General features: G+C 42.3%; 1 protein-coding gene across 10 annotated transcripts in view; it reads left to right on the top strand.

Moving 5' to 3' along the window:
- LOC111145631 (general transcription factor IIi) overlaps nt 1-27,199 on the top strand; it is a 107,127-nt gene that overhangs the window by 16,242 nt on the left and 63,686 nt on the right. For all 10 annotated transcript variants that reach the window (XM_022500678.1, XM_022500675.1, XM_022500673.1 and 7 more), the window contains exons 2-8: nt 7,322-7,425; nt 11,253-11,391; nt 14,657-14,791; nt 16,059-16,242; nt 16,416-16,444; nt 20,004-20,058; nt 20,512-20,555. In XM_022500678.1, coding sequence (XP_022356386.1) covers nt 7,327-7,425; nt 11,253-11,391; nt 14,657-14,791; nt 16,059-16,242; nt 16,416-16,444; nt 20,004-20,058; nt 20,512-20,555 — 685 coding nt within the window. In that variant the 5' untranslated portion in view covers nt 7,322-7,326. The remainder of the gene's footprint in view (nt 1-7,321; nt 7,426-11,252; nt 11,392-14,656; nt 14,792-16,058; nt 16,243-16,415; nt 16,445-20,003; nt 20,059-20,511; nt 20,556-27,199) is intronic.

The raw sequence follows: 27,199 nt of genomic DNA, 5'->3' as shown, positions 1-27,199 counted from the left end.
AAATTACGTGTTCACAGAGACACTTGGCCTGTAATTCATATTTTTTCTTTGAACCAAATCCTTTGTTTTTTTCATAGAATGTGACTGATGCTGATCTGTGAAGTATTCCCCAGTGTCCCTGCAGTCTGTGCTGCGCGCACCAAAAGGATACTGTCCTTTGGCTTCAGTTTGTTTGCAGTGGGCGGCCGTGACTCTAGCGCCTCGTGAAGATTGCTTAGTATTACAGTTTTAATCACTGTGTAATTATTTATCTTGGGTTCCTCTATTTAACCTTCTTTTCTTTGATTATTATTGTGCATGAACAAGGTAATTGGGAATTTGGAGATACGGATTCCAGCTCCTTGTTATAAAAGTTAACTGTCCGTATGGCCACGGCAAGACAGCTAATCTTTCCAGGTTGGGCTTCTCATTTATAACATAATGGAGCAAGGAGGTTGCACTAGATTTTTTTTCCCCTCCTTGATCTAAGATCACATGTTGTAAGATTGAAATGGAAAGATGCTTGTTGAAATTAACAAAATGTAAATACAAAGAAGAAATAGGGTAAAAATGTAATTAAAAAAAAAACATGATCAGCATAATATAGTACCTTCCCTTTAAAAAAAACGAAAAACAAAAAACAGAATCAGCGTAATATAATACCTTCCCCACTTACCACTCTGATCCAAAGCTTAAATTTGAAACACAAGTACTGAAAATTTAGTAGTATTTTATGTATTTATTTAATTTTTTTAAAACGATTTTATTTATTTATTTGACAGACAGAGATCACAAGTAGGCAGAGAGGCAGGCAGAGAGAGAGAGGGGGGGGAAGCAGGCTCCCCGCAGAGCAGAGAGCCCTGTGTGGGGCTTGATCTCAGGACTCTGAGATCATGACCTGAGCTGAAGGCAGAGGCTTAACCCACTGAACCACCCAGGTGCCCCTGTATTTTATTTTATTTTTTTTTAAAGATTTTATTTATTTATTTGACAGAGAGAGATCACAAGTAGACAGAGAGGCAGGCAGAGAGAGAGGGAGGGAAGCAGGCTTCCTGGCAAGCAGAGAGCCCGATGCGGGACTCGATCCCAGGACCCCGGGACCATGACCTGAGCCAAAGTCAGCGGCTTAACCCCCTGAGCCACCCAGGCGCCCCTTATTTTTTTTTTTTTTTTTAAAGATTTTTTTATTGTTTGACAGACAGAGATCACAAGTAGGCAGAGAAGCAGGCAGAGAGAGAGGGGAGGAAGCAGGCTCCCTGCTGAGCAGAGAACCCTATGCGGGGCTTGATCCCAGGACTCTGGGATCATGACCTGAGCTGAAGGCAGAGGCTTAACTGACTGAACCACCCAGGTGCCCAGTTTAGTAATATTTTAGAGATCACCATAATGAAAAATACTAAAGACCTCAGTGGGGTTTTTGTTTTGTGTTTTGCTGTTGTTGTTAGACTGATAATGGCATATGTGAAAATCTTCATGAAGTCTCCAACTCACTATAAAATATTCTTTTTGTTATTTTGCTGTTCAGCATGAACAGCAAGGTTAGTAAAATTTTTAAAAAGATTTTATTTATTCATTTGATAGAGATCACAAGTAGGCAGAGAGGGAGGCAGAGAGAGAGGAAGGGAAGCAGGCTCCCCGCTGAGCAGAGAGCCAGATGCGGGGCTGGATCCCAAGACCTAAGCTGAAGGCAGAGGCTTAACCCACTGAACCACCCAGGCGCCCCAAGGATCAGTAAATTAAAAGCAGTATGGTCAAATGAAAATTTATATGGAATTGGTTGTTAGCTTATTTTGAGGTAGAACAGATCAAAACAGTAAGGACCCAGATAAACCTAATCCTTGAAATGGATCTCCAACAAGAAATCCAAGAAGACTGGCAAGACTCGCTGGAGTCTGGTTTCAGACACATCAGAAAGGCATCATATCCATTAACCAGTAGCTGCCCAGGATGGGAGATGTAGGAAACAGTAACAGTCCAGTGACGGTTATCTCTGAAAGTTCTAAGGGAGACTTGAAATCCAATCAGGGAAACGAAAGATGAGGTCAGAAAACATTCAGAACGGACGAATTGAGTAAACTGAAAGAACAGGGAAGAAGGTCCAGCAGACTAAAATTGCTGCTATTTTTTGCATGCGATGCACGCTTAGGCTCCCTCTTCCTTCTCCCCTGGTACCAGTGTCCCGCTCTGCTTTCTTTTCAGTAGGCTCCACGCCCAACATGGGGCTTGAACTCATAGCCCTGGGATCAAGAGTCACATGCTGTACGGACTGACCAGCCAGGCGTCCCCTGCTTTGCCTTCTCAGTAACTGCCTGCCTTCCTGTTCCATGTGGTCCTAGCTAGAATGCCAGGTGCAGGGAACCCCCCCGGATCATTTTGTTCCACGTAGCCCCTGCAGTTACACCAGGCTCGGGACACAAGCCCCCAGAACTCTTGTGCACGACGTAGTGGGAAGATAATGGTAGTCTGTTGCCTCTAGGGTCACAGTATGGGTGTGCGGTGAGCCTAAAGATGCGTGTGACTGTCACCTCTGTCTTAGGAGAGAAACCCATTTGCTCCAGAAGTGAAGACTCTGTGGGATAGAGAGAACTTTAATGATGTCTTGTGTTTCCGGATCTAGTTGTGGATCCTTTCAGCTGAATAATTAACTTAGACATTAAAAATTCCTTTCTTGGGGCGCCTGGGTGGCTCAGTGGGTTAAAGCCTCTGCCTTTGGCTCAGGTCATGATCTCAGGGTCCTGGGATCAAGCCCCACATCGGGCTCTCTGCTCAGCAGGGAGCCTGCTTCCTCCTCTCTCTCTGCCTGCCTCTCTGCCTACTTGTAATCTCTGTCTGTCAAATAAATAAATAAAATCTTTAAAAAAAATTAAAAAAAAAATTCCTTTCTTGGGGTGGTTGGAAATAGGAATTCGCTTACAGTCTAAGATAGTTTTGGCAAATTCATAAATTAGTCTTCAGAATAAAGATAAGATGTGGTTCCCAGGGTGGGTGGAACTAATAAGAAGGTTCTAAAATGACCCAAAAAAGCTGATATAAATAACAAAAAGTTGATGAGATGGGAACTTTGTTGAAGGGCTAATACAGAAAGGCTAATAGGAGAAAGAAAGTGGTAACTCAGATAATAGAAGTGAAAATCACTTTTGTCCTGAAGGTACCTACTAATTACACCGCTTTATGGGATGAGAGGCTCAGAAATGGAAGCCCTGAGCCTGCACAAAACTACGAGTCAAATAGATGTTTTTTCCCCCCCAGTGAGATGAGACCCCAAATTGGATGAGGGATGAGTAAGATAGTCTCCATCCTTGTTTGTGGTCTGGGTTCACATCTGGGTGGCCCAAGCAGCCTGACCCCCTGGACTTGGATTATGGTGATCCCAGGGAGGTGGTGTTCCCAAACACCGGAAAGAATGTGCCTTCATCATAGGTCTCACATTTAAAATAATTTTTCTTTTCTTTCATGTGTGTTTACTGTCTTACGGAGTACATAATCATTTTGTTCTTTTTCCTTTTTGTTCCAAAGAATATTCCAAATGACGTTTAGAGATAGAAATCTGCCTATTAGCCTTCCTTGAGTACAGAGCTAACTGTCCCATTTTAGTTGCTTTCAGTGGTGATTTTCTTGTTGTTTATTTCTGGTCTCTTTCTCTCTCTCTCTCTCTCTCTCTCTCTCTCTCACACACACACACCCTGTTTAAAATAAACCAGAAAAAGAATACAGGGGTTCTGCGCAAGTGTTTTATGAGAACACTGGCTCCTGTGAAGTTCTTTTTTCTGGGCTCTGCGAATATACTTCTGTTTCGCTTCTGTGCTCTTACTCTTTTCTCCCTTACAGGGTTGTTGTGAGTATGAAGTAGATGATAAACCATGATGGGTGTAATGAATAGATCTTTCTTCTTCTTCTTCTTCTTCTTCCTTCTTCCTTCTTCCTTCTTCCTTCTTCCTTCTTTCTTCTTCTTCTTCTTCTGTCTAACTGCTGTTTAAAACGAGGGGGCTTATAAAAGGTCAGAGATGAAGGGGGACTTGGAAGCAAGTGGTTGATGTAGTGCTTCAGGGTCTGGGGACCCACAGCTCAGTCTGCCAGTGCCTGTCATGCCTCATGCTCCATGAGCTTGTGTCAGCAACCCGGCCTGGTGTGTGGACCCGGTGTGCATTGTCAGTGCCGCTGCGTGATGGCAGTTCCTTTCTGGGAAAGAGAAGAGGAGGGCAGTGGTTACCGGGTGAGGGGTGCAGGGAGAGTGTTCCTTGAAGAGACTGCCCAGGGAAATGACCTCTTGGGACGGGCAAAGAACAGTTCAGAGAGTTTCTGTTGTAATGCAAATGTACACTTTCCTGAGAGCAGAAAGGCCCAGACACAATGCACCCCCTTCCCCATCAAGCCCTGCTGGACTCATCACCTCCAGGGTTCTTCCCTTTGATAAGTGCTACGGGGCCTCCTGAGAAGTTCTGGTAATGAAACAGGACCTCTTATCGCCTGCGGCACCCCTGCAGGGCTGTCTGTGTGGTGTCTGTCTCCCCATTTCTTAATACTCATTGAGCGTGAATGACCTCGTGGCGGATTTCCGGCAATTTAAGGTGAGAAGCAGAAATCGCAGTAGGCAGAAAATTGTCCCAGTGTTGTGTTCTGACACTAAGAATGGCTATAACCTTTGACACGAAATTGAATTTGTAACATGAGAACATGTCCCCTTTTCACGACTCCTTTTTCCCTTTCTGGAGAACTGAGAAAAGGGAGATGAGTAAGAAATCCTATGAACTTTCAGAAATAATGACTGTATATTCTAAGTGACTGTTATGTTTATGGCAAAATAATATGCTTTTGTAGTTCATTTTGACTGAGCCACATTTTAATATAAATTTACTTAAACTCTTTCCCAGGAGAAAAGAATGGGACCTAGGCTGTTAGGGAAAGTAACTTCTATGTTTTAAGTGTTCTCTTGCTGAATACTATTGTTCCTGAGTCTGTCTCTATTCAGGATAGAGATCTTGTTTTGGAAAACAAAATTGCTTCTGTTTGTTCACAGATTCAGGGATAAGTATCAGTTTTTGTTACTGATTTTCCTTTTTTTTTTTTTTTTTTAAGATTTTATTTATTTGACAGAGAGATAGAGCCAGAGAGGGAACACAGGCAGGAGGAGTGGGAGAGGGGGAAGCAGGCTTCCTGCTGAGTAGAGAGCCTGATGCGGCTTGACTGAGCCACCCAGGTGCCCCTTGTTACTGTGTTTCATTGTAAAGTGTTATTTCCCAAGTATGCACAATTTGTTAACTTGTTGATGCCCAAATTTAGCTTAGTAGTTAACCGCCTGGGAAACAAATGGTGGGAGCTAGGTCACTTTTATTTATTTATTTATTTTGAAAGTAAGGTCAGTGCCCAACGTGGGGCTTGAAGTCACTACCGCAAGATCCAGAATCGCATGTCCTACCGATTGAATTAGCCAGGTGCCCCTAGAAAAAAGTTTTTTTTAGTATTAGCAGTGTTTTGTTTTTGAGAGAGAGCCCAGGAACTGGGGTGAGGGGTGGGGGGAAGCACAGAGGGAGAGGAGAGAGAGAATCTTAAGTAGAAATGAAGCCCTCCACAGGGCTTGATCAGATCACTACCCTTAGATCATGATCTGAGCTGAAATCAAGAGTCAGCTGAACCAGTCGGGCACCCTGGTATTAGTAACTTTAAAATAATGCTTTTGATTTTGGCTTCTTAGAGTCTTTATGTGGTATATTTTTGCTTTTTTTCAATTTTAATTTCTATAAGATATGCATAACAAAATTACCATTTTAACCATTTTAAAATGTACAGCTCCCTGGCTGTATTAAGTGCATTCATATTGTTCTGCAGCTCTCAGCATCATTTAGCTCCAGAACTTCATCTTCCAAATAAAATTCTGTGCACATTAACAGTAAATCTCCACTACCCACTCCTCCTCGTCCCTGGCGGCCACCATTCTACTCTCTGGCTCTGTGAATTTGCCTGTTATGTAGGTATCTCATGGGAGTGGAGTCATAATACTAGTTTTGTTGTGTCTGGCACATTTCACTCTTTTCGAGGTTTGTTTATATCATAGCATGTTTTGGAACTTTTTTCTTCTTTTTTTTTTTTTAAGATTTTATTTATTTTTTTGACAGAGAGAGATCACAAGTAGGCAGAGAGGCAGGCAGAGAGAGAGGGGGAAGCAGGCTCCCCACTGAGCAGAGAGCCTGATGCGGGGCTCGATCCCAGGACCCTGGGATCATGACCTGAGCCGAAGGCAGAGGCCTTGTGCCCCAGAACTTTTTTCTTCTTTAAGGAGGAATTCTATGCCATCGGATGTACATGTCCCATTTTGTGCATCGTCAGCTGACAGTGGACACCTGGGTTGTTTCCACCGCTTGGCTGTTGTGAATAATGCTTTTGTGAACATGGTGTAGACATATCTGAGTGTCTGCTTTCAGTTTGGGGTATATACCCAGAAGTGGGATCTCTGTGTCATGGTAATCCTGTTTAATTTTTTTAGGAACTGCCGAGTTGATTTCCACCTTGGATGCGTGATTTTACGTGCCCGAGTGCGGTGCACGAGGGCTCCAGTTTCTCCACATCCTTGCTGGCACTTTCTGTGTAGTGTCACGTGTTGCATTTTTATGGTGTCGGAGGGCTAGCGGGGCTCTCTTCTGACACCCAGGTAGTGGAAAATGTTTTCTAAAGAGGATAATAATGCTGTATTGTAAAGCATTCTTAGATGTTATTTGTCCTTCTTGGTAAGAACAGAGGAATTATCTTCACCCAGTCTCTGTCTGCCTTACCCACTGCACGTGTGCCTGGGAGGAAGGGAACTTTGCATCTGTGTCCTGTGATGGGCTGTGATAAGTGATCACTGGACGGTGCAGCGCTTCACCTCTAATTCTCACATGGGAGTTTTTTTGTTTTTTTTGTTTTTTCTTTTCCTGAGAGCACAGGAGTGGGGGGTGGGGGGGAGAGGGAGAAGCAGGCTCCCCGCTGAGCAGAGAGCCCCACGTGGGGCTAGATCCCAGGACCCTGGGGGTTTGACCTGAGCCAAAGGCCGGTGCTTTAACCAATTGAGCCACCCAGTCGTCCCTCACTTGGGAGACATTTTAACTGGTCGTGGGTTGCATCTGAATTTATTTTGGGGATTATGCTGACCTAATTTTATGGAAATTAGTTGGAAATTTAGGGGATAGATTTTATATCTTAGAGGATGGGAGTTTTTGGCAAATTGAATACTCAGCTTCTGAGCTTTTTTTCCTCTTATGCAAGAAAACTGTAAATTAGGCATCTGTGGAGGACTGTTGCAGCTCTGAACATCTGTATAGAAGGACATTGTAAATTTCTGCCACTCACTGTCGTATTTCTTTCCTAGGGATCATGGCCCAAGTAGCAATGTCTACCCTGCCCGTTGAAGACGAGGAGTCCTCAGAGAGCAGGATGGTGGTGACGTTCCTTATGTCTGCTCTGGAGTCCATGGTGAGATGGCTTTATAGTTAGAAAATGTTTGTAGTTGGATAGGGGTTGGGCTTGGGGGTGAGATTGAGTTTTTTTGGAAACATACATGTTTTCTGGTTTTATAAATGAGAGTTTTTGTGTGTGTGTTTTTTTTTTAAGAGTTTATTTATTTATTTGACAGACAGAGATCACAAGTAGGCAGAGAGAGAGGAGGAAGCAGGCTCCCCGCCGAGCAGAGAGCCCGATGCGGGGCTCGATCCCAGGACCCTGGGACCACGACCTGAGCCGAAGGCAGAGGCTTTAACCCACTGAGCCACCCAGGCGCCCCTAAATAAGAGTTTTTTGCTTGAATAGTAGTTCTGGATTTAAGCCTTTCAGATCATTTTATTACCATGTTTCCAAACAATCTGAACTTACCTAAATGTTTAATTTTTTACATTTAATTTCGGTTGTTTACCTATCAATATCTTAGGCAATTTCTTGTTTCGCAAGCAGTAGCTTTGAATTTATGTGGAACTCTGAAGACACTCCGGACGAGCTGGTGTGTGCTGGTGTGTGCTGGTGTTCAGTTGTGTCTGTGAAGAGCATTGGCGGAATTCTGAACCCTAAGAGCACACTTACTCTTTACATTCCGTATTGTGCTTGTGCTCACAGTTTTCCTTACCCTGCTAAGTCTTACTAAATATGTAGTGTTAGCTCTTCATTTTTAAGAAACCTGTATTGTATACATAATTATAGTAAACTGTTAAGTATCCTTTTGCTGTATTTTTGTATTACTGTGGTGGTAGTAATAATAGTTTGCTTAATCACGTTTTTATAGATCTATAGCTGGAAACCTGGTATTTCAGCTCATAGACTTATAAGAGTCAGACTTAGGTATTTTGTGACACATTGAAATTAAACATGTCCTAGCTAGGAGAGGGCTGTGTATTTCCGGTCCTAAGTGTGACTCGTATTAGATAGCATTGAACCTCACAGGTATCCGTATGACAGAGTTTGAAGCTTGGTTACCTTTCCCCCTTCAGGCGTTTTTTCCTTCTTTGTACTACTTGAGAATTTTGAAAAATTCTTTACTTAAAGTTAGTGGCTATATATTGTTACCTTTTATTTTTTTAAGATTTTATTTATTTATTTGAGAGAGAGCACACGCAGGGGGAGGGTCAGAAGGAGAAAGAGACACTCTTAAGCAGACTCCCTGCTGAACAGGGGGCTAGATCCCAGGACCCCAGGATCATGACCTGAACTGAAGGTAGACATTTAACCGACTGAGCCATCCAGGCTCCTCTGAATAATAGTTTAAAGGTTAAATCCTACTGTTTTTTTTTTTTTTGTTTGTTTTTTTTTAAGATTTTTATTTTATTTGTCAGAGAGAGAGAGCACGTGCCCATGTGCACAAACATGGGGAGTGGCAGGCAGAGGGAGAAGCTGGCTGCCACTGAGCGAGGAGCCTGATTTGGGACTCCATGCCACGACCCTCGGATCATGACCTGAGCTGAAGGCAGACGCCAAACCACCTGAGCCACCCAGGAGTCCTACTCTGGTTTTTTTTATTGTTTTTGTTGTTGTTGTTTTTTAAGATTTTACTCGTTAATTTCAGACAGAGAGAGAGCATGAGCAGGGGGTGGGGATACAGGGAGAGGGAGAAGCAGACTCTCCACTGAGCAGGGATCATGACCTAAGCCGAATGCTTAACTGACTGAGCCCCCCCCCCCCGCCCCCTGTGGCCCCCTACTGTTTATTAAAATGGTTTTCCTAATACTATTCTATACATAGAATAACTCGGTCAGATGGAACCCATTCTCTTCCTTAGACTGTCTTTTTAATTTTCTTATCTTTGGCAAAGTCACTTCTTTATTCTTAGGTTTTATGTCTTCCTCACCAGCAGAAAGACTATCTCTCCTCATGTTCCTCGTTGTAAATTAGGAAGTGTAATTATAAGTGTATAGGTCAGTTTCATCTTTTCCCTTGGTCCATAGATTTCTTTGATCGAATCTTTGGGTAGTACATGAATCTGGCCCTGCTGTTTCATTAGTGCTGCCTTTGGTGACAGGGGTGTCCAGCTAAGTGTGGATAGGGATGCGTAGGCATGTACCCTCACACCCTCACACCCTGGCCTACAGAGAGGAAATAACACTTCCTTCCAGGTGAGCAGCAACAGCGCATCTCATATAAACGTCATGTTACGGAATGATGGGGCAGCATTAGTCCCGCTGGCACAAGTGTTGGCTCCACCTGTAGGTCAGAAGTTTTGTATTAGGGTTTTGCTATATTTAAAAAGATATCCAACATCTCAGTAGGCGTAAACTTACTTATTCAAGATAACATTTTAGAGCAATATTATGCACATAATTTCTATTTAAGGTGGTTGTTGTGTAAATGAAAACCGATTAGAGGAAAGCTGTAGTTTGCAACAGATGCTACTGAGCACATGGGGTGTTTGCCCCCTCCCAAAAGTCAACAACAAAAAGCAAAAGAAAACCGCCCCAACTTCTAAGCCTTTATAATGTGTTAAGTTAAAATTCTAGATGAGTAGAAAAAGTAATAGCACAAACTTAGAAAAAAGAAGGAAAAATACGTAATTATATATTTAATTCCATAATTAGCTTTTCAATGCCTGAAGTAAGTGAGGTGCTTTTATGTATCAATAGGGAAGCATATCACTAAGATAGTAGAAAAATAAGTAAACGGTATGTTACTTTACAGAAACGGTATTGTACTAAGGTACAATACTCTTTAATACCAACCAGTCAGTGGATTATTATTATTACTATTTTTAAGGATTTTATTATTATTATTATTATTATTAAACATTTATTTATTTGAGAGACAGTGAGAGAGCGTGAACGAGGAGAAGGTCAGAGGGAGAAGCAGACTCCCCGTGGAGCTGGGAGCCCGATGTGGGACATGTTCCCGGGACTCCAGGATCATGACCTGAGCTGAAGGCAGTCGCTCAACCAGCTGAGCCACCCAGGTGCCCAAGATTTTTAAGAACTTTTAATTTAGTACAAGCAAGCCATACTTACTAATAAAAAAAAAAAAAAAAAAAAATCACCCCAGCGTGATTCCCCTGGTACATTCAGACAGAGATACTCTGGAGGTGGGATGATGTAGTGGATGTTGTCAGTTGGTTTCAGACTTCCCTTTAGCCCTGATGGCCCTGATCCTTCCTGCTGCTGTGAGTGTTCGAGGCTCCCTGGCCCAAGGTCTCCCCTTTCTTTGGGAGGGCCCTCCCCGCTCCAGAGCTCCCCAGACGCAGCCACACCAGCCATCAACTCTCTGTCTGCCGAATCCTGCGCCCCTCACATCTCTTGGGTGTTGCTGTAGAGCGTGCTCTCCAGTAAGCCTTCGGTGGAAGTCTGAGGCTGTTTCATGGGGATTTGACCTGTAACGGATTAGAAGGGATTTCTGCCCTTTTTTCTTACAAATTCTGTTTTTTCCTGTTTAACATTGGGAGTGAAAACTATATAAAAGAGCGGTACCTTTAAAAAATGGTGACTCTTTTTCTATGATAATCTAAGGCCAGAAACTAGGAACTTCATCTGATTCCAGATACTGTAAGACCATTGAAATGATAAGACTTTTTTTTTTTTTTTTTTTTTTTTTGACAGAGATCACAAGTAGGCAGAGTCAGGCAGAGAGAGAGGGGGAAGCAGGCTCCCCACTGAGCAGAGAGCCCGATGCAGGGTTCAATCCCAGGACCCTGGGACCATGACCTGAGCCAAAGGCAGCAACTTTAACCCACTGAGCCACCCAGGCACCCCTGAAGTGATAAGATTCTTTATTCATCCATCATACATAGTACTTTAAGACATCTGTATGTAATACCACATTTGCTCTTTGTATTTTAGTGTAAAGAACTGGCCAAGTCCAAGGCAGAAGTGGCCTGCATCGCCGTGTATGAAACAGACGTGTTTGTGGTTGGAACTGAGAGAGGACGTGCTTTTGTTAACACCAGAAAGGATTTTCAGAAAGATTTTGTAAAATACTGTAAGTATTGTATCTTTGTCTTTTGTATTTTGTAAATACCGGACCTAAATAGTTATGGATAACAAATGTCTTATTTTCTAAAGCAGAATGGGATTTATACTAAAAGGATTTTCTAAAATATTTAGAGACACATTTCAGAACGCTCAAGATGTCCCTGACATTGTAATATATAATGGTAAAAGCTGAAGAGTTTAAGAAAAATGGTAAATGTTTATCCTGTGTTCCTTGTTTGGTGTTCGTTTGGATTAGTGGCACACCTGGGAGAGGAGGTAGAGAAATCTTGAATTGATTAAGGTTCTTTTTTTTTTTTTTTTTTTTAAAGATTTTATTTATTTATTTGACAGAGATAGCGAGAGAGGGAAACGAGCAGGGGAATGAGAGAGGGAGAAGCGGGTTTCCCGCTGAGCAGGGAGCCCGAAGTGGGGCCCTATTCCAGGACCCTTGGATCATGACCTGAGCCGAAGGCGGAGGCTTAACGACTGAGCCACCCAGGTGCCCTTAAAGGTTCTTATTTAAACGAACCATTAGTTTCTTGATAGGTATTTGGCGGGTTCAGAGCAAGTCTTTCTGTACACGAAATTTGTATAAGCACGCTGCAGAGTTAAACCAGTCTCTGATTCCTTCCATAGAACCAAGTTGTCAGAGTTCTTAATTCATTTTGTGGTCCTCCAAGTGGGAGGTCATCCAACTGATGAAAAATTTTTAAAAAAGATTTATTTATTTATTTATTTATTTGACAGACAGAGATCACAAGTAGGCAGGGGGGCGGTAAGCAGGCTCCCCACTGAGCAGAGAGCCCTTTGCGGGGCTCGATCCCAGGACCCCAAGACCATGACCTGAGCCTAAGGCAGAGACTTTAACCCACTGAGCCACCAGGCACCCCTGTAGGGATGTGTGTGTGTGTGTGTGTTTGTCTTTAAGTGCCAAATTTAAATTTCCATTATCAACTTAGATCCAATTCATGATAAATTGAGCAGATCGTGGATAAATAAAATATTTTTCTTAATTCATTAATTTAAATTCTCAATCATATTTTTAGCCCTTTTTAGAAAAGCGTATCTTCTCTACACTGTAGGCCCCACCTCCACGCCCCGCTATAATCTTTTAAGCTTTATGATAGTATAATCTGTTTAAATATTTTCATTATTTCTGATCATTTTGAGAATTTTTAAGGCTTTCATTATGTTTGTGTATTTAAGTTTATAGTAATAATGTTGTTTTGATTATGTGGATATCAGCTGCCATCTGTCCCGTGAATACTGTGGTCCCACGGGCAGCTGTGTTTATATTCCCGTTCCCTGTACTGTCTTGCCTGTGTGGTTCTCCAGTGGTTAGCACTAAGCATTAGGGGAATTGTCCTCAGTTGCAGATTGTAGTCCCTGCCTATTAGTATTCGTACTTTCTTTTTGTTACCAATAATTTAATGCCCTAGAGAATAATCTTTGGATGTAATTCTCAAGTACATAATATTTGTTTATATAAAGTATTTTGCAGATAAGGATCAATAGTGTCTTCTGAAACCTGATCAGTAGGTATATGAGTCAGTTTTACAATTTTTTTTTTTCTTTTAAGATTTTGTTTATTTGAGAGGGAGAGAGAGAGAGAATGAGAAGAGAGGTCAGTGGGAGAAGCGGACTTCCCGCTGAGCAGGGAGCCCGATGTGGGACTCGATCCCGGCGCTCCGGGATCACGACCCGAGCCGCAGCAGTCACTTAACCAACGGAGCCACCCAGGCGCCCAAGTTTTACAGTTTCTTGGGGAGAATTTTCTTTCCCACAGTTTGGAGCAATGAGATGATAATCACTCATAATTTAAAATGTTTGTGTTATGACAACAAGAGAAACAAGTGAAATTTATTTCAGTGGTTATAGTTTAACCCAATATTTTTTTTTAATTTTTTACTTTTTAAAGATTTTATTGATTTGACAGAGAGAGATCACATGTAGGCAGAGAGAGAGGGGTAGGAGGTTCCCTGCTGAGCAGAGAGCCTGATGCGGGGCTCCATCCCTGGACCCTGAGATCATGACCTGAGCCGAAGGCAGAGGCTTAACCCGCTGAGCCACCCAGGCGCCCCTAACCCAGTATATTTAAAACAGCATGTGGTCAACATAAAAATGATCAGTGGGGTATTTTGCATGCTCTTTTGGACTAAGTTTTCAAAATCCAGTATGTATGGCAGATGTACCGCGTGTCATCATTTGGACTGGGACATCAGGTGCTCAGCGGCCACAGGTGTCTGGTGGCTGTGTGTTGGACATTTTGAACCTGGAATGTTTTCTGTGACATTGCTAATCTCATATTTAAGTTTGTAGGTGATAAATTACTGTAAAGATACCTTTTTTTAAAAAAAAAAACAAAACTACAAGTAGCTAATTTTTACTTTATAGAATTCTTTGTTAAAGCTGCAGTTATTTCAGGCGATGACTGTTTATGGTTTTTTGGGGGGGGTTGTTCTTGTTTATTTCATTTCATTTATTTATTTAAATATGTATTTATTTATTTTAATTTTTATTTTTTTTATAAACATATAATATATTTTTATCCCCAGGGGTACAGGTCTGTGAATCGCCAGGTTTACACACTTCACAGCACTCACCATAGCACATACCCTCCCCAATGTCCATAACCCCACCCCCCTCTCCCAACCCCCCTTCCCCCGTTTATGGTTTTTATTCAAGTCATTTATTGTAGGTGTTTATTTTATTTTATTTTATTTTTTTTTTAAAGATTTTATTTATTTATTTGACAGAGAGAGATCACAAGTAGGCAGAGAGGCAGGCAGAGAGAGAGAGAGAGAGAGAGGAGGAAGCAGGTTCCCGGCTGAGCAGAGAGTCCGATGTGGGGCTCGATCCCCGGACCCTGGGATCATGACCTGAGCTGAAGGCAGAGGCTTTAACCCCCTGAGCCACCCAGGCACCCCTGTAGGTGTTTATTTTTAAATGCCCCCTGCTCCCCCCCCCTTTTTAAAGATTTTATTTATTAGAGAGAGAGAGAGAGAGCGCGCGCGCGCCCATCTGTGGGTGTGGTGAGGTGGGGGAGGGGCAGAGGGCGAGGTTGAAGCCAGGGAGCTCAGTCCCGGGCCCTACATGAGATTGTGACCTGAGCTGAAAGCTTCTGCTTACTCAACTGAGCCACTCAGGCGCCCCTCTTTTGTCTTTTTATAACAAATGATGAATATTATAATATTAGAAGAAAATTGTTCTTATGGAAAGGCAAATATTAAGATAATGGATGTGGGCATCTTACGTCATTACTTATGTGGCAGGTGTTGAAGAAGAGGAAAAGGCTGCAGAGATGCACAAGATGAAATCTGTGGCCCCGGCGAATCGCATGAGTGTGGATGCCGTGGAGATTGAGACACTCAGAAAAACCGTTGAGGACTATTTCTGCTTTTGCTATGGTAAGGTTATACACTTGCGTTTTTGGGTTTTTTTTAAGACTTTATTTACTTATCTGACTCAGAGAGATCACAAGTAGGCAGAGAGGCAGGCAGAGAGGCTGCCTCAGCAGGCTCAGGGCTCCATCCCAGGACCCTGGGATCATGACCTGAGCCGAAGGCAGAGGCTTTAACCCACGGAGCCACCCAGGCGCCCCTACACTTGCATTTTCTAGAAGAGACATTATATAATTGAGTTTGCTAAAGGGTGAATTGTGTAACTGGTTTCAAGGTCAAATCGCATTTTTGACAAACTGAATGGATCGATTTCCAAACATGGGGTTAACATCAGAAGTGACGATACTTTCCATTTCTTATTTGAAGAAACCCAGAAACAAACAGATGTACCTATTAGAGCTGTGGGGTAGGTTTTTTTTCCCCTTTTCTATTTACAAGCTGTTTGAGGTTTGTAAGAAGAGAAAAGTAGATTTCCCAGGTACTCCCTGGCTCAGTTCCTGCATAGATCCTCCCACTATCAACTACCCCTTTCCCTGGAGAACCTGCATTAATACATAATATTCACCCAAAGAGAACGTTTATTTTTGCCCTGTGTGCTGATCCCACCAGTTTCCTGAAAAAACCATCTTTTGTTAGTCTAAACACATGGCAAACAAAGCGCTTAAAAAAAACCCCAAAACTGTGGGAGGGAGAAGTTACTGGTTACACTGTGAGATTATAGGTAAAATTCATCTCATGGGGGTGAGGCACAGGGAATAGGGTTTCTAGCCGGTGTGGGTTCCTGCCTGATACACTCAGACGGGTGGTAGAACACACTCAGTTACGCATGCCTGTTGTATTTATCTAGTAAGTTTTCAGTGAGAATATTGGCCAAAAATGGCTGGATACTTTATGGTAACAGTGGGACCTGTTAGGTTTCCATGTTCTAAGGCTGAACGGTATATGAGAAGATTGTATTATACCACGGCGAGGCCATCGAAAAGAAAGACAATGGTGGAAGACAGCAGGCATTGTTTCTTTTGTGCTGTGTAGATTTTATATAATATTTTATATACATTTCATTTTGGCCTTATGGATCTGTTTCAGGCTTAGAACTTCTAAAATGGGAATAGGGCCCTCTGGTATTTTGAATTTGTTTGGAAATCGGATATTATAAAACAGCATGAATGCCGTTTGTTAAGCCATGATAAACTAATGATGATTTTGTTTTTTTAATCTCCACATTTAATGATGTTTATCCTCTTCCTACCTCAACTCTGTCCCTCACCCCCAGGGAAAGCTTTAGGCAAATCAACAGTGGTACCTGTTCCGTATGAGAAGATGCTACGTGATCAGTCTGCTGTGGTCGTGCAGGGCCTTCCAGAAGGAGTTGCCTTTAAACACCCCGAGAACTATGATCTTGCCACCCTGAAATGGATTTTAGAGAACAAAGCAGGGATTTCATTTATCATTAAGAGGTGAAGTACTTTATCCCTTTTCTGTCAACAGTTTAGTATATAAAATTGAATATTCAGTTTATTATAATATATTTTAAACATTCTTGTTTACTTTAGAAGTCAATTAAATTTATGCTTTACAGTAGTTTTGTTTTATATATTCATGTGTAGTTTTTCATTTTGTTTTAATGCAGACCTTTCCTAGAGCCAAAGAAGCACCTAGGTAAGTGATTACTTTGTTTCCAGATAGTTCCCAAGCCTGTTGGGCCAAATTAAACATATTTTCCTGATTTCTCTTATTTTGAGAATATGATGTAAGACATCTTAGGAGTAGGGTATTATATATAAACCAGTGAGAAGTTGCTGAACTGAAAAAGTAGAGACTTGTTTTTTTGTCTTTAGTTCTGCTACTTTCCTTATGATGTAGTCAAGGTTTTACCCTGGTGACATGTTCGATCATACACTGGCTCTGCCCTCATTTTCCAGAGTTAAGAGGATGACTTCATTACCTAGCTGTCATTGAGCAGACGCAGAACTTTTGGGCACAAGATTGGCTGGGGAGAGGGGGATGCACAGCTTTGCCTCAAGCATTCAAGCTTTGGAGTGCTGGTAGTTTAATGGAAGAGACAAAAACTCATAACGTCCCCACAGCGTCCCCACAGCGGGAGCATAGCGTGCACACTGTACAAATGGTTTGTTGGGAGGAAGCATTTGTTTGTGACCCAGGAAGGCTTCCAAGTTGAAGAGGGCATTAAGTTGGGCTCTTGAAGACTGAGGTAGATTTCAACAGGACTTCCTATTGGGAAGTTTGAGCCATTGCATTTGAAGGGAAAGTGATTTTTAGAAGACTGGTGCCCTTTGGAGGCAGGTTTATTTGAGACTTTTGAAAATAAATGACCATTATCATTAGCAGTCTCTTAACCAGTGTAAGGAAGAAAGGAAAAATAATATATACACACACCCATATTTTATTTTTTGTCTAATAACCTTTGTTTTCTTCTCATCATGATGGAAAGATCAATATTTTAGGTGCTTTATTGAGGTATACTTGGCATGACATAAAATTCCCTTGTATTAAGTATAGAATTCAGTGGGCTTTAGTAAATTTACAGTGACAGTTTACAGTTTTACAGTCCTGGCCATCTAAATTCAGAATATTTTCATCATCATCCCTATTATTTTCATGAATGTTACATAAATTAGATATATAGTGTGGATGCCTTTTTTTTTTTTTTTTTTAAGATTTTGTTTATTTGATAGAGAGAGAGCATGTGGGAGCACAGGCAGAGTGTCAGGCAGAGGCGGAGGGAGAAGCAGGCTCCCCGCCGAGCAAGGAGCCCGATGTGGGACTTGATCCCAGGACCCTGGGATCATGACCTGAGCCGAAGGCAGCTGCTTAACCAACTGAGCCACCCAGGCGTCCCAGTGTGGATGCTTTTGAGATGGTCTTTCACTCTGCATAATTCAGTTGAGGCTCATCTAGATTTTTTTTTTTTTTTTAAGATTTTATTTATTTATTTGACAGAGAGATCACAATTAGGCAGAGCAGCAGGAAGAGAGAGAAGGGGGAAGCAGGCTCCCCACCGAGCAGAGAGCCCGATGCGGGGCTTGATCCCAGGACCCGAGGCCATGACCGGAACCAGAGGCAGAGGCTTAACCCACTGAGCCACCCAGGTGCCCCAAAGCTCATCTAGATTGTTGGGTGTATATGTAGTTATTTCCTGGGGCGCCTGGGTGGCTCAGTCCTTAAGCATCTACCTTCAGCTCAGGTCATGATCCAAGGGTTTTAGGATTAAGCCCCGCATCAGGCTCCCTGCTTGGTGGGGAGCCTGCTTCTCCCTCTCCCACTCCCCCTGCTTCTCCCTCTCCCACTCCCCCTGCTTCTCCCTCTCCCACTCACCCTGCTTGCATTCCCTTTTTTGTTGTGTTTCTGTCAAATAAAATTTTAAAATCCTTAAAAATATGATAGTTATTTCATTTTTCTTGCTGAATGGTAAGTATTCCTACATTTGAATATACCTCTCATGTCCATTCATGGGTTGATAGGCCTTTAGATTGTTTCCAGTGGGCTGGTAGAAATAATACTACCATAGACCTCCTTGAGTAAGTTTTTGTCTGGACATGGGCTTTAATTTCGCTTTGGTATACATGCCTAGGAGTAGACTTGCTGAGTCATAGACTGATTTTGCATTTAGCTTTAGAAACACTGCCAGGCTACCCTCTAGGTGCCTGTACCATTTTATGTCCCTGCTGGTGTTGTCTGAGGGTTCCCGTTTCTCCACAGCCCCATCAGCACTTGCTACTGTCTTTTTGGTTTTATCCGTTCCAGTGGATGTGAAGTGGTGTGTCACTGTGGTTTGGAAAGTTGAGTATCTTTTCATGTTTTAGCGACCATGTATATATCCTTCGGAGTAAGATCTGTTCAGGTCCTTTCCATGTGTTTTTATTGGGTTATTTGTAGTGTTGTTACTGAGTTGTAAGAGTTCTTTTTATATTTTTGATGTAGATTTAATACATTTTCTCCAGTTTTACAAGTTGTCTTTTGACCGTGTTCTGTAAGGAACAGAAGTTTTTAATTTCTACAGAGTTTGGTCTATTCTTTTATCACTTGTGCTTCTGATCTTGTATCCAAGATTGTTGCCTAACACAAGGTCATGAGGGTGTATTCTGTTTTCTTCCGTAAGTTTTATAGCCTGAGTTGTTACATTTGGATCTGTGGTCGGTTTTGAGTTAATTTTTGTATATGGCACATGGTAAGGCTATAAATTGCATTCCAGCACAGTTTGTTTAAAAGACTCTCTTTTCTCCCTCAAAGTGCTTCGGCATTTTTGTTGACAGTCGGTGGACCCTGCTTATTTGTTTCTGGACTTTCTACGCAGTGGATCACATTGTATGTGAATCGGGACAGTTTACCTCTTTGCAATCTGGATACTTTTTATTTCTTAATCTTGTTTTTCTAGCCAGAATGTCCAATACAATACCGAATGGAAGTGATGATAGCAGACCTCACCTTCTCAATATTAGGAGGAAGACATTTGAGCTCTTGTCACTATGTTAGCTATTGCTTTTTTGTAGATGTTCTCTATAAGATTGAGAAAGTAAAGGTTTATTGTCTTGTTTTATTAAAATTCCAAATTTTTATTTATTTATTTAAAAGATTTTATTTATTTATTTGACAGACGGAGATCACAAGTAGGCAGAGAGGCAGGCAGAGAGAGGGGGAAGCAGGCTCCCTGCTGAGCAGAGAGCCCAGTGCGGGGCTTGATCCCAGGACCCTGGGATCGTGATCTGAGCTGAAGGCAGAGGCTTTAACCCACTGAGACACCCAGGGTGCCCTAATTTCAGAACATTTTCATCACGCTCAAATAGAAGTCCCGTTCTTGTCAGGCAGTCACTTTGCCAATTCCGAGCCAGACATACCTCTGCTGGCAATGTTTGTCTGCGCTCTCATGCCCCTGGGGCGTTCCTGGATTGCTGGAATCATAGTGCATTGCTGTGTTTGTTTCACCGATAAAAATTTGAGCTTTTTCCTTAAGGGGAGAGGGTGCTGGTGGCTGAGGGGATGAAAGCTGCTTGTTGGCCGATCCGCACCCTCACTTCCTTCCCTACGGGGAGAGAGTGAAGGACGCTGTTGTGCGGATTCACTCGGCACTCAGGTCCGTGTGACCCAGAGCTGCAAGCGCTCCTGCCCTCGCTCATTCTCTGTGTAAGATCGTTGGAAATACGAGTCCTGTTGAAAGTGTTGGCGAAACCTAAATCTTACGTTTTTTTTTTGTACATAGGAGGTCGCGTGATGGTGACAGACGCTGAAAGGTCCATGCTGTCTCCCGGTGGAAGGTAATACGCAGTTGATCGGTACGAGTAAACCTCCACACCCCAGCGCCTTTAGTTTTTAGAATTTTGAGGTATTAGAATATTAAAAAGGCCCATATCACACGTCTTGAAGGTGAATACTCAGTGATTCATTTGGGGTCCTACGAGAATGTGGTTTTGACTAAGTAGTTCCTGGGGAGCTAACAGGGTGAGTTGACAGCCACACTGGGCGCCACTGGGAGGAGGAGTAAAGTGGAACTTGCATGTCGTTACACTTTCTTCCAAAAAAGACTGATCGGAATTAAAGTACTAAATTAAGTGGACAAGTTATATTTACGCAAGAAATAAATATGTAAATTTGATAGTCAGGTTTGCGTTAAGCTGGGTCAGGTGAGTGATTTTGTGTGTTGGCGAGTGGACGGTGCGTGGACGGCCGGTACCGGCGCACACCTTCATCCCGCCTTCTCTTCCTTTCAGCTGTGGCCCCGTCAAAGTGAAAACTGAGCCCACAGAAGATTCTGGTATGTACTAGCACCTTTAGAATCTACTATGAAGTAAGAGAGCCTTTTCCTTAATTTAGAAGGTTGGATTTTGACTCATTACTTATTGTGATTTTTTTTTTTCCCCTTCTACTGTAATGTTTTGATGAGAGGCAGACAGAATAAATTTATTCCAATAGTGACTTTTCTTCTAAATTAAAAAATTTTTTCTCAAAGATTTTATTTATTTATTTATTTATTTATTTGACAATGAGAGAGAGAGAGAGAGAGCACAAGCAGGATGAGTGGGAGAGGGAGAAGTAAACTCTCCACTGAGCAGGGAGCCCGATGCGGGCCTCGACCCCACGATCCTGGGCTCAGGACCTGCGCTAAAGACAGAGGCTTAATCAACTGAGCCACCTGGGCGCCCAGACATTATTTCTTTCTTTCTTTCTTTCTTTCTTTCTTTCTTTCTTTCTTTCTTTTTTTTTTTTTTAATAATTTATTTGACAGACAGAGACCACAAGTAGGCAGAGGAGACAGGCAGAGAGAGAGGAGGAAGCAGGCTCCCTGCCGAGCAGAGATCCCAATGTGGGGCTCAATCCCAGGACCCTGGGACCATGACCCGAGCCGAAGGCAGAGGCTTTAACCCACTGAGCCACCCAGGCGCCCTATTTCTTAATGTTACCAAATATTATACTAAAACTTGGATAGTTTTTTAACTGAATGTTAGCCAGAAGTTTTTAGCTAATTACCTGTTGGTTAACAAAATTTGTTGCTAGGTTTCCCCCCAGTTATATAGGATTAATAGTGTAAAATGTCAGCTCTTTCTACAGTGCTTTTTACACAAGCTGAGCAAATGTCTCCTTACTCTCCCCGCCCCCTTTGCCCGTTTCTGCTCTCCAAGGAGATTGCTTTTAACTCTGCGGTGTTTTTGGTGTTCAGTTTCTTTTTTCTTTTTTTTCTTTTTTAATATTTTATTCATTTATTTGACAGAGAGAGAAATCACAAGTAGGCAGAGAGGCAGACAGAGAGAGAGGGGGAAGCAGGCCCCCTGCTGAGCAGAAAGCCCGATGTGGGGCTCGAACCCAGGACCTGGGATCATGAACTGAGCCGAAGGCAGCGGCTTAACCCACTGAGCCACCCAGGCGCCCCTTCAGTTTCTTATTTTTAAATGTCATGCTTGTACTCATATTTCACACAGAGTTTTTGGGTAGCTTTCTTCAGGTACAGTCTTGTGTGATGCCGAATTTACCTGCCCCGAGTATAAATTCAGTGATGTTGGGGACATGCTGAGTTTTGCAGAGATCGCCATAATGTATTGTTGGCATATGTCTGTCATCCCAAATGGAAACCTGGTGCCCAAGTAGAAAGCCCTTTCCCACCATTAGTCTAATTTTGGGCTTTGTAGGTGACTTGGACATTGCAAGTGAGTGCGATCCTACAATAGGGAGTTTCACGTGTTGGGAGGCTCATCCTCAGAGATCGTCATAGTGTACAGCAGTAATTCATACCTGAATGTTACTCCATTGTACAGATACACTACCTTTTCTTTGTCCAACCCATTTATCATTTGATGGACACTGGAGTTGTTGCCACTTTTTGGCTGTTCTGAATAACATGGCTGTGAACATTCACATCTTTTTTTTTTTTTTTTTAAGATTTTATTTATTTATTTGACAGAGAGAGATCACAAGTAGGCAGAGAGGCAGGCAAAGAGAGAGGAGGAAGCAGGCTCCCTCCCCGCTGAGCAGAGAGCCCGATGTGGTGCTGGATCCCAGGACTCTGAGATCATCACCTGAGCTGAAGGCAGAGGTTTAACCCACTGAGCCACCCAGGCGCCCCTATAGCCTTGTCTTTTGTGTGGAAATACGTCTGTCTTCATTTCTCTTGGGTAGATAGATACCCAGCAGTGAATTGCTGGTTCTTTCGTAACTCTGTGCTCAACTTACAAGCAACTGACAAATTGTTTTCTACAGTGGCTGTAGGTTCTTAGCAGCCGTGTACAGGGGCTTCAGTTCTCCATATCTTGGCCAACATGTGATTGTCTTTTTTTTGTCGTTATAACAATTCTGGTGAGTATGACATGGTATCTCATTGTGTGGGCTTTTATTTTTTATGCTTTTAAATAGATGTTTTATTTTTAGAGCGGTTTTAGGTTCACAACAAAATTGAACAAAAAATATGGAGGGTGTTTTCATGTATCTTGTACCCTACTCATGAAAACCCTCCCTCCCAAGATTAGCATCCCACATTAGGGTATTAAAAATGATGAACCAGGGTGCCTGGGTGGCTCAGTGGGTTAAGCCACTGCCTTTGGCCCAGGTCATGATCTCAGGGTCCTGGGTTCGAGCCCCACATCGGGCTCTCTGCTCAGCAGGGAGCCTGCTTCCCCCTCTCTCTCTGCCTGCTGCTCTGTCTACCTGTGATCTCTCTCTCTCTCTCTCTCTCTGTCAAGTAAATAAATAAATCTAAAAAAAATGATGAACCATTATCACCCAGTGCCATAGCTTACATTAGGGATCAGTCTTGTGCATCCTGTGGGTTTTGATAAGTGTATAGTGATGTGCATCTGTTACTGTAGCAGCACACAGAATAGTTCCCCTGCCCTAAAAATCCTCTGTCCTCTCCCTTTTCTTCTCTCTCTCTTCTCTAACACCTGGCCATCCGTCACTGATCTTTTTACTGCCACCATCGTTTTGCCTTTTTTGGAATGTCCTAGAATTGTGATTTTAATTGCATCTTCTTAACGATGTTGAACATCATTTTTCATGTACTTATTATCTATTCCTGTATTAGTTTGATGAAATGTGTTTTTAAATCTTTTGCTCATTCTTTAATGTTGTTTTCTTTCTTTTTTTGTTATTTATTATTGAAGTTGAGTTGACATACAATGTTACATTAGTTTCAGGTGTACAATGTAACGATTCAGTAATTCTCTCTGTTACTTGGTGCTCAACCATGCTAAGTGTGGCCACCACCTGTCACCATGCAGCATTATTACAGCACTGACTATATTCCCTATGCTGCACTTTTTATCGCTATGACTTACTTTTCGTATAACTGAAAGTTTGTACCTTTTAATCTTTTTTCCCTGTTTTGCCCGTCCCCCCACACACCTCCCCTCTGGCAACCACTGGTTCTCTGTATTTAAGAGTCTGTTTGTTCCTTTGTTTTGTTTTTTTTTTACATTCCACATATAAGTGAAATCATATTGTCTTAGTCTTATCTGACTTGTTACTTATTTCACTCGGCATGATGCCCTGTAGGACTTTCTGTGTTGTCACGGGTGGTAAGATTTCCTTCTTCTTTGTTTCCCCCCCCATTTTCTTTTTATTGAAATTTTTTAAATTATAGAAGTTATTTATATATTCTGGATATAGTTTTTTTTTTTAAATCAGAAACCATCTTTTGCAAACGTAGTTTTCTACTCTGTGGCTTGTGTTTTCATTTTCTTAATGGTGTCCCTTTAAGCCTAAAAGCGTTTTCATTTTGTTGCAATTCAGTTTTACAAATTTTTCTTTTATCGCCAGGGGCTTTGGTGTTACATCTGAGAAAACCCAGACTCTTTGCCTCACCTGAGGTCATGAGGAATTTTACCCTGCTGTGGTTTTTTTTTTTTGAATTATACAGTTTTAACTCTTATGTCTAAGCCTCAGGCCTGTTTGAGTTCATTGTTGTGTGGGTTGCCAGGGAACGGTCTGATTTCATCCTTTTGTGTGTGGATGCCCCACTGCCCCAGCGTCCTTTGGGTGTCTTTTATTGAAAAGTTGTCCAGTCCCCATCATTTCGCCTCAGCACCTGTCTCAAACAGCAGGTAACCAGGTATATTTCTGTTCCCTTAATCTTGAATCCCAGTCTTAGAACAACAGCACACCGTAGCTCATGTTATTTCAAGGTTTGGTTTTGTTATCTTTTAACATACGGAACAATAAGGATATGATTATTTCACTGTCTCTCAGTACTTCCCCTTTCCCACTTCAACTATCTAGTTAAACTGATTTTTACCGTTCAGGTTCTTTGAGAACTGATCATGATCTTGGACGTTGTACTTTAATGTTTCCTTTCTTGTCATGTCCATTTCTAGGGCGCAGGTGGTTTTGCTTATTTATAAAACATACAGCTCTTCCTGACTGGATTACAATTTCTTTGTTAAGATTTTTTTCTTTTTTTAGAAGATTTTATTTTTTGGCAGAGAAAGAGAAAGCACAGACGGGGGGAGAAGCAGGCTTCTTACTGAACAGGGAGCCCAATGTGGGACTTGATCCCGTACACCGGGATCATGGCCTGTGCCAAAGTAATAATCATTGTATTATTACTGGGAATATAAATTATAATGAGCTGTGGTGATTGGCAGTGAGAAATGGGACATTTACTGCATTTTCTTATTGAAGGCATATATGCACTGTAAAACCTGAGCAGAGGCTATAGCTGGGGTACAGAAATTTTAATTGGGTCAAATGCAGTTTTATATCGCTAAAATAGTGACGTTTTCTGTTTGACCTCTAAGAGGGGACAGCAGCCAACTGTAATTTCGTTATATCCGAGTTTGCGCTGTCGCAGAGCCTGTCATCATGGAGCTTTTACTCTGCTCTCACTTTATTTGTTTTATTAAAGATTTTATTATTTGACAGACACACAACAAGAGAGGGAACACAAGCAGGGGGAGTGGGAGAGGGAGAAGCAGGCTTCCCGCTGAGCAGGGAGCCTGAAGTGGGCTCGATTCCACTGGGATCATGACTCGAGCTGAAGGCAGATGCTTAACGACTTAACCACCCAGGCGCCCTGCTCTGCTCTCACTTTAGTTAAAACGTTATCTTGGGGTGCCTGACTCACTTAGTCGGTAGAGCATGGCACTGCTCTGGATCTCAGGGCAGTTAAGTTTGAGCCCTGTGTTGGGTGTAGAGATTACTTAAATAATAAATAAAATCTTTAAAAGAAATCACCTTATACAGTGAACTTCAGACTTAAGGTTCATCTAGGAACACAAGGATATTATTAGGAAATCTCTACACTCACGTTCTCATGTTACTAAAAATTAGAAATACTATATCCTCTGAGTAGATGATAAGAAGGCTGCAGAAGTCCTTAACCTGATTGCTCAGGCTACCGTACAGAACTGTAAATGCCAGCCCCTCGTTGTGTTGAATAGAGAACCACGGGAGCACCCTTCGTAGGACAAAGAGGCACATCTTCACCAGTTTCTTTCTTTCTTTTTTTTTTTTAATTTAATTTTATTTATTTATTTGACAGAGATCACAAGTAGGCAGAGAGGCAGGCAGAGAGAGAGGAAGGGAAGCAGGCTCCCTGCTGAGCAGGAGCCCGATGTGGGACTTGATCCCAGGACCCTGGGATCATGACCTGAGCCGAAGGCAGCGGCTTAACCCACTGAGCCACCCAGGCGCCCCACATCTTCACCAGTTTCTTAACAGTTTCTAGTACAAACAGTACAGATGAGGGTAAGTAGTTAGGAAGTGGAGGTACCATTAACTTGTAGACGGTTGGATTTTGTGTGTAGAACTCCAGAGAATCAGCTAGAGAACCGCAAACAAGATACCAAGAGTCTGACTTGACCTTGTGAAGTGTGAAAGATTCCAGATACTGTAAGAGTTTAGATTAAAAGCATTATGGAAAAAAAAGTTAGTAATACTTTGAATAATTGCTAAGTACTACATTTGGCTAAGAAAGAATTAAACATGAAGGATGGCAGCGTCGGTGAAAGTGTGCCAGAGGACATGTGAGACACAAGGAATTGCTACTCGCAAGACAGACGATGAAGGGTTGTTGTATTGAACTTAAATTAATGATCAGAGATTCAAGAAGCCAGAGAAAATGCTTAGTCTGGTTAAAGAAAGGGAGATAAAAATCCAACAAAGATGAAGTTGTGTCGGCAGACTGGCGACACCCTGCTCATATCCCGTGAAGAGGAGCTAGAATCAGCAGCTTCAGGGATGGTTGCCGAATTGTTGCTTTCTTACAGGTGATGCTTTGGTAATTCTTACCATTTTATTTTATTTGTTTATTTTTATTTATTCATTTATTTCTAAAAAGATTTTATTTATTTACTTGACAGAGATCACAAGTAGGCAGAGAGGCAGGCAGAGAGAGAGGAGGAAGCAGGCTCCCCGCTGAGCAGAGAGCCCGATCCCAGGGTTGGATCCCAGGGACCCTGGGATCATGATCTGAGTCGAAGGCAGAGGCTTTAACCCACTGAGCCACTCAGGCGCCCCTTTATTTGTTTGTTTTTAAACATTTTGTTTATAAGGAATTTCTGTACCCCACATGGAGCTTGAACTCATAACCCCGAGATTCAGAGTCAGGAGTTCCAACCAACTGAGCCAGCCAGGCGCCCCTTTCTTACATTTTGAGGTGCACGTGCTCTTTGACCCTTTGCTGCTTTAATAAAATGGCAGTTGACCGCCAGTTCCCGTCAGTGGAGTTCCCGGTTGCCATTCACCTGGGAGTGCGATGGCTGTGATTCTGCTGCTGTCTACAAGGCAGTGTTCGTTCGCTGCAGAAATCCTACCATGGGAAATAGACGAAGAGTATGTTTTTTATTATTCTTTCAAGTTTTTATTTTAGTGTCACATTTTTTTAAGTTTTTTTTTTTTTTTTGTAAATTTATTTGACAGAGCAAGAATGGGAGAAGCAGACTCCCCATTGAGCAGGGCACGCAGTGCGGGGCT

Source organism: Enhydra lutris, unplaced genomic scaffold, assembly GCF_002288905.1.
Source record: "Enhydra lutris kenyoni isolate GAN:26980312 unplaced genomic scaffold, ASM228890v2 scaffoldscaffold13, whole genome shotgun sequence".
Taxonomy (NCBI): Eukaryota; Metazoa; Chordata; class Mammalia; order Carnivora; family Mustelidae; genus Enhydra; species Enhydra lutris.
The sequence above is the reverse complement of the archived record's forward strand: the minus strand, read 5'-3'. Positions and strand labels throughout refer to the sequence as shown.